Source organism: Castanea sativa, chromosome 1 (genome assembly GCF_040712315.1).
Source record: "Castanea sativa cultivar Marrone di Chiusa Pesio chromosome 1, ASM4071231v1".
NCBI classification, from domain to species: Eukaryota; Viridiplantae; Streptophyta; class Magnoliopsida; order Fagales; family Fagaceae; genus Castanea; species Castanea sativa.
The window spans coordinates 55681196-55688880 of record NC_134013.1 but is presented as its reverse complement, the minus strand read 5'-3'; the positions used below and the strand labels follow the sequence as shown (position 1 = coordinate 55688880).

Below are 7685 nucleotides of genomic sequence, written 5' to 3'. Positions count from 1 at the left end.
ACATTATAAACAAGATTATAAAAAATATGATAAAACTATTTTTTTTAAGTTCTTTACAAAGTTTAGGAATTCAAATAGTATTTTTACCTAAAAATATCATGCGCAACGCGCGGGTATGCAACTAGTACTCATCTAAAAATCCAACCCAACTGGAAGTTTATTGAGATGTTATTAAGTATGGTACGATGTATTAAGTTTTAAATAATAAAAAAATTGATATGGTAATCTCTTATTGGATAATGTAAAATATGAATTTTACACCCCATCCGTACCAAATTCAAACTTGTATTGCATTTAGGTCTTAGTTTAAACTAATATTGTTTAGCACAACTCAATACTCTAAAACCAAATTGTATACATACATACATACATACATATATATATATATATATATATATATATATATATATATATATATATATATATATATATATATTGGGTTTCAAAAGCTTAATAACAATATTAAAAGTCAATAAAAAGTCCAAAGCATTTAATTATATTACAAATAAATATAGTATACATTTACATAAATCATTTGATCTAGCATATACATATGCATATCATTTATAAAAATAAATAAATACACATACAGATCAATAGACCCATTACAAACTTAGATTGGACGCCTTTGTACCTTTGAAATTAGATTCAAATAGCTTATATTTTTAAAAGACTGAAATGTAGGCCCTTATAATTCTTATTGTGTGCAAAATAATATAGGATTCAAAAAATTAAATTTAAAGTTATATTTGTACAATTTTTCTTTTTAAATTAAGATATATCGCTTACAGCCTACCGAAACTTAAGAAGTCGGAATAACAATCAACAAAGCGTGCGTGGCCATAATAGAAATTGGAAAAAAGAAATATAGGGTAAACGCCAAATGCATGGTCCAATTAGTACATAGTAGCTTCAGCCCACCACCACCACTCATCCAGACGAACGCTACCAATAGGATGGAATAAGATGGCATTATGGCCTTTTCAATTTCCACTACTAACAACAACCCCTGCGAAACAATACACTGCTAAGATGTAATACACCGACCTTGTTACAAAATGTGGCTAAAGAACCGGTACTCAGTTGGGACAATGGCCCTCCTTCCAAGTTGCTCCTGAATCGACAAAACTTTCTCATGGATACATAACCCATAAAATTATAAACAAAATTAATTTACAAGACCATCATTTGGAAACCTTTTTAACATTTGACCATAAGAAACAGTAGCAACTAGCAAGTGATTCTGAACCAAGAGCCATCCCAATATGTAAACCAAGCTGTGCCCACAAACAATGACCATACTACCAATTGATCAGAAGGCAATCCCATATCACAGGGAATGACGAACCCTGGCAGGGGACAAAGCTGGGAAAACCTCCAACTGTGCTTTGATGTCAATTGCCCACTTAGGCTTCAACAGCAGTGACTCCTTCCTCATCCGTAGAATCAGGTGAAACAACTTCTGTAAGATTTCCATCCACAGTCTCTGTTTCTGGTTCCTTTTGTGTCTCAGCGAGAAGTAGCTTCTCCTTGAGCTTTACTGTAAGTTCTTCTCTTACACTTTCATTCTGAGCCAAAAACTTCTTCAACGCATCCTTGCCACGGAAATTCTGATCATTATAATAGTAAAATGTACCAGCCTTTGAGAGAAATTTATGTTTAACTGCTAAGTCTATGATCTCTGTTTCCCGGCTTATACCCTTTCCAAACTCAAGCTCAAATTGGGCAGTTTTAAATGGAGGAGCAAGCTTGTTCTTCACAATCTTCACAAGAACTTGACTTCCTACAGTCTGCAAAAGAAGACAATAACATTAGGATGCATTGACAAGAAGAAAATATACAAAAACAAAACCGATTTTAGTCAAGGACTCTGGTTCAAAGAGTCCTTAGGCTTCCCCCATGTGTCCCTTCAACGAGGATTTAAAGATCAAGATCTACCAAAAAAATGGGTCCCTTCACATAATAGTAAGAACATTACCAGACAAGACATTGAAACTATACAAGTCATACAGAACAGCATCAAAGCTTCTGGCATTGTTTCTCACCAAGAAAACAAGCATTTGGAATTGCCAATTTCAAAACAGTCCAAATTTATTATAATACTGGCTTGGAACAAAAGAGTCCAAAGCCAAGAACATTTTAAGGACTCAGCATTCAATTATTCAGTAAACTACCCACACAGTGATCCTCTTATTAGCAACATTAAGCAATCCATTGATCCCCCTTTCAATTGCTTCAACTTACCACTGTTTATACATTGCCGTGATTGCTTAATTAAGGAAGAGAGGTGACTGCATGTTTAAGTAAGTGTGGTCCATTTAAAGCCAAGAAAATCTTATGGGACTACAGATGCAAATAGGGTACACATGACATATTGTAACGCCCTCTTCAGATACAACATTCATATTCATAAGTGAAAAGAGTAGATGGAAATATTATACCTCTTCACCCTTCTTGACAAGCCCTGTTCTCCTAATATTAATGCGCACTGAAGCATAAAATTTCAAGGCATTACCACCACATGTAACTTCAGTGGGCCCACCAAATCCTCCAAAAGTAGAAAGCTTCGATCTTACCTAGAAGATACATCTAATCAACTTAGGGAGGTATCATCATCAAGCAGACAACATCATATTTCAATGAGGTATCACGACAACCAATAATAAAGGGATGGAGGTCAGTTGTGGGTTCAAGACCCACTAGGAGCATGTGCTACCAAAAATTTAAAAAAAAAAAAAACATACCGGGACAATCAAACCATTATTAAGAGGATACATTGTAACATTACACAAACGTCAGTGAAAAACAAGTACCACAGCAGCATCTAATATCCAATAGCTCAAATTGATTCACATCATACCAACTATTAACAATGACATCTCAGTCAAAGATTTTATCTTCTTTGAGAAGTAATTACCTTAGTCAAACCGTAAACACAATGCAATATATGTGGTAGGCATCATACAAATTCCAAACCCAGCACTTCAATTAATGAAAAGCCCTAAATATCAGGCAGAATACTATAATCTTTAAGCTGGGAATGTAGGGGGAAGGGAGAAATCAAATGCTTGCTTTTAGGAAATGCAAAGAATAGCTACATATTATTTTGAAAGCAAAAACAAAACAAAACAAAAGGTAATGCATGCTTTTTAAAAAGAAATGCAAAGCATAGTCACATATCTATTTTGAAAGCAACAGCAGTACAAAAAGTATAAGAAAATTGGGCCTAACTGAGCACTGAGCAGGTCGAAGACCAGCCCTAGCTCAACCCAGCTGCTAACACCTCAGACTATGCTCAGCCCAAGTTTAATCAAACCCATGCCTTTCATTTCAAACCCACCTCATTATAATTATACAACAGCCTACAATAGTACAATCAAATTTAATACCTGATTTATAAATATCAATATAGTCTGTGATAGTGATAAAGAGTGGCTCAACTTGCGAAGTGCCTGGCTCATCAATCTAGCCTGCATTGCCATGTGAGCGTCACCCATCTCCCCATCAAGTTCCCCTTTGGGAACAAGGGCAGCTACCTGACATTAGAAATTCAGCTATTATTGTCAACATTAAAATACTGCACAAGAACTTAAATATGAAAAAAAAAAATCAAATCAAATCAGTAACCCGTCATATGCATGTTTATGCCACATGTTTCTATGCAAAGAAAACAGCAGAAAATTCTTCCAGAAAAGCCTAATAAGACAATAAGGGTATCTGAAAAGAAGCACCTAAGGAGTGGAGAAAAATAATATCACAAAAAGATTTTGAAAGAAACAAGTGTGTTCCAGCAGCTACCAACAATGATCTTGAATACCAAGCAAAAAGAGCATGAACAAATTGAGCACCTCACTTACACTATCAACAACAATAACATCAACTGAACCACTTCGGATTAGGGTATCCACAAGACTGAGAGCTTGTTCACCACAATCTGGTTGCGAAAGAAGTAGTTTCTCAGTTTTTACCCCAATAGCCTCAGCCAGTGCAGGATCCAGGGCATGTTCCGCATCAACAAACACACAGTAACCTACAAAGAAATGGCATGAAAACAGCTTAATTTCCTTGAAGAAGCTATGGACAAATTATTTGAAAAGGATAGAGTCATTAAAAGTTCACCAATATCTGCACATGGTCAAAATTGATTCTTCATTATCAAGGTTACAATACAAACACAAACCCAGAATAATTTAAGTGACACAAGGTATGCATAACATCTTTCTAAAAATGTGTATGTTTTTGTTTAACCCCTCTATACCTCAAATCGATGATTTCATAGTGCAGGCTATACCTTCTACTGCAAAGGTGCCATAAAGTATAAGATGTCCCATAACCATTTTTCCCAATTATTATGAAATTAGAAAGAATAACTACAAAAGCATAAAAGTATAACCTCCTTGCTTTTGTGCTTCAGCAATTACATGTAGACCAAGAGTGGTTTTCCCAGAAGCCTCTGGACCATAAATCTCCACAACACGTCCCTACAGACATCCGACAAAGACATTTTATGATCAGTGGAAACATATCACCTGAAATAAAAGGCTTGTTCTCTGTATACTTCCCTCGTACTCACAATAACATGCATGTACATTCATAGACATATACACATTATACATATAAATATCTATATATGTAAATAAACATATATCCATATATGTGTGTGCACAAGTAAAATACGTAAAATGGCATTTTATAGAACAAAGAGGCTTCTGGGTTAGGTAACTGACAGGAAAATGTAACAATTGTAGATAATGAGAGAATAAGAACAATCATTGCCATACAGAAGCTACAAGGGGAAGAGGCTGAAAACAACATAGGAAGCAAAACATTAAATACTGCACGACAACATACCAATCCTTATTGATTTGTACCTAGTTTAAGTGGTCTCGGGCATGAGGTTTTACTCATTGTACTTCCATTTTTGAGTTTCACACTTCTCATGAATTTTATGTTTGATTCATTGTAATTTAATACTTTGTGTTCATCACTGTGAACATGAACTAATTCTCTTTTTCAATAAAACTTTTACACTTATCAAAAAACAAGGGAAAAGGGTTGAAAACAGCAAAGGAAAAAAAAAAAAAACACACACACACACACACAAACCAGAAAACCACCCAAAACCTTGTGTTCTTTTAGCCACCAACATTGTAATTAATTTACATTTCAAAAATGAAATTTCATTAAACAGAAGAAGTCAAAGTCCATAAATTTCAGAACAGAACTGATACCTTAGGAAGTCCACCAGTTCCCAGTGCCATATCCAGAGCAAAAGAACCTGTGGACACCACCGGGACATGCCTTGTATTGACAGACGGACCAAGCCACATAATAGATTCCTTTCCAAATGAGGATGTAATCTGATCCAGGGCTTGTTGTAGAGCCAAATCTTTCTTGGAAATGCTATCATCACTGGACTCACATCCATCCGACTTAGACTTCCTTTTACCTTCAGGGAGATAGATATTGAAATTATTGATGATCCAGTAATTAACACATGTCACAAAGGGGAAAATGCTCATTTCTAGAATACAATCTTCACTCGGATTTGACAATAATAGACAGTATAGAAATTATTTTTACAGTGTATATGTAACCATACCCCCAGGATAAATTACAATTCACAATGTTCATCATCATACAGCATAGTAAGTATAACCCAGTGTTCTCATTTTATGTATGGAACCTGAAACACTAACAACCCCTTAGATGGCAACAAGAAAGTTTTGGTCCCTAGTTGTGTCAATCCCTCCCTCATAATTTCTAATGCACATCAACCATAGCATAGTTCCTGATAACATGTCCAGACATGGAAATATAATTACACGACAACACCAGAAATTCTATAGATCTAAATCAACATTTTTGTCGAGACCAAGGTAGCTTCAGCACCTTTAGTCGAAAATTCGCAGAACTGAGCAGATGTCCCTAATATCCCTCTCCTCAAGCCCTGCAAACAACAGAATCAATAATAAATAAACAGAAAAAACTAATGCACCAAACCCCAAAATTGTAGAAAACGCAATAAAGAGAGACAAACAATTCTATTAAAACCCTGACCAAATATTCCAACAACAACCATGCCTTAGTCCTAAAATTTCAGGGTCGCCTATGAATCCTCAACAACCTAATAAGGGTCGGCCACATTTATTCTTTTCGTCATCCCATTTTATCGGAAGTAACATGTTACTTTCTTAAAAACTAAACTTTAAGGTACCACCACAGCCCTCCTCCTTATGGTACACTAACTTTTGTCAAATAATTACAATTTGAAATGTGACTTTTGTCTTACTGGGGTCCTAGCTCCTAAGACATATATTACAATAAGTCAAAACGTTTGATTCCTTAAAATTTTCCTACACTTTCTCAGTGACCAAACAGAGTGTAAGTAACAGAGGCACCAAATAACAAACAAACAAATAAATAAATAAAGGGGTGTGAGAAAATAGCAAAGAAATGTGTGGAGAGAGTAACCTCTGGTGAGAAGAGAGAGCGTTTTAGAATGGAAGCGTTCCGAAGAAGCCTCGCCATAGACTTCCACTCCACTCCACTCCACGCCCTAAATAAATTAACTTCTTCAGAATCGAAACAGAAGGAAACACTTAGTTGTGATAACTATGCATGTCCATGACTGTGCGAGAATTTGAGGGGGGGGGGGGGGAAATAACACAGAGAGACAGAGACAGAGCTTGGTTTTTTTTTTTTTTAGGGTTTTAGGTTTGATTTCCCTCCTTTTTTAACTCAACTCTGCTGGTTAGAGGCGTGGGAGTGGGAGAGTGTGTCGGAGAGAGTTGAAGACTTTGGGCTGCTTGGGCCTACATCTGTGTCTGTGGTAACTGTTGGAAATTTATTTTTTCTTTTTTCTTTTTTCTGTATTTGTACTTTATTTGTTTTTGGGTTTAAGAAGTTGGGATTACTTAAAAATAAAGCCCGTTTAATAATATTGTTTTAGTAACATTATTTAAGTGTTGTGAAAATATGTGCGAGTGAAAGAGTATTATGAAAATACTTATTATGTTATTTAAACAATGAAAACTACTGTTTAAACAATACAACCAAATACCTCATGAATATCTCGAGCTTGACTAAAAGTAGATGTTGCAAACGGGCGAGTCAGGTTGGGTCGGGTCAATTGGATAGCGGGTTAAGTAGGTTGCAGGTTGTTAGGGTGCATTTTTTTTTTACACCTAATTTTATTTAAATACCAACTATTTATTTTGAAACACCACTAATAAGTTATTGGATTTTTCCAAATATTTTTTGCCCTATTATTATGTTAGTCACAAAGATTTCATATCTTATTCTCTAAATTAGGTCACGATATAAATTATCACAAAAAACCCAAAAAACCGATATCTTATCTTATTTTATTATTATTATTTAGTTGAGCCCAAAATTGGCCATACGAGCCAAATTCACACATCACATTCTTTTTTAAAGCCCAAGACTATTTATGCTTGACAATATTTCAAAAGCCCAATTTTCATTGGCAATATCAAAAGCCTAGTAAAAAGCCCAAAATTATCAATACTTGACAAAATACTATATCATAAGTATTTAACTTAAAGTCCAATGATTAACAATGTTTTAAGTTCTTAAACCTATTACTATAATACTAAAAGCCTATGAAATCTATCTTCTAAAACCCATGGTAACCATTTATGTTATGCAACACTATTCATTTT

The 7685-nt window shown here is 34.9% G+C and overlaps 1 protein-coding gene across 1 annotated transcript; it reads right to left on the bottom strand.

Moving 5' to 3' along the window:
* Positions 1–838: 838 nt before the first annotated feature.
* Positions 839–6727, bottom strand: LOC142635244 (DNA repair protein recA homolog 3, mitochondrial). Its single transcript, XM_075809438.1, has 8 exons — positions 6475–6727; positions 5893–5950; positions 5232–5449; positions 4394–4481; positions 3858–4030; positions 3390–3536; positions 2442–2576; positions 839–1790 (listed from the first exon to the last, which is right to left on the bottom strand). Exons 1-8 carry the CDS (start codon positions 6529–6531, stop codon positions 1407–1409), a joined length of 1260 nt encoding a protein of 419 aa, XP_075665553.1. The 5' UTR covers positions 6532–6727; the 3' UTR covers positions 839–1406.
* Positions 6728–7685: the final 958 nt, after the last annotated feature.

What these genes read in the sequence shown, in the direction of transcription:
- LOC142635244 (XM_075809438.1), bottom strand. Translation starts at nt 6,531, where the DNA reads ATGGCGAGGCTTCTTCGGAACGCTTCCATTCTAAAACGCTCTCTCTTC. An exon ending in TGAAGCACAAAAGCAAGGAG is followed by an intron (nt 4,031 to 4,393) that starts GTTATACTTTTA and finishes ATTTCTTTGTAG; the next exon opens with GTTACTGTGTGTTTGTTGAT. An exon ending in TATTGATATTTATAAATCAG is followed by an intron (nt 2,577 to 3,389) that starts GTATTAAATTTG and finishes TGTATCTTCTAG; the next exon opens with GTAAGATCGAAGCTTTCTAC.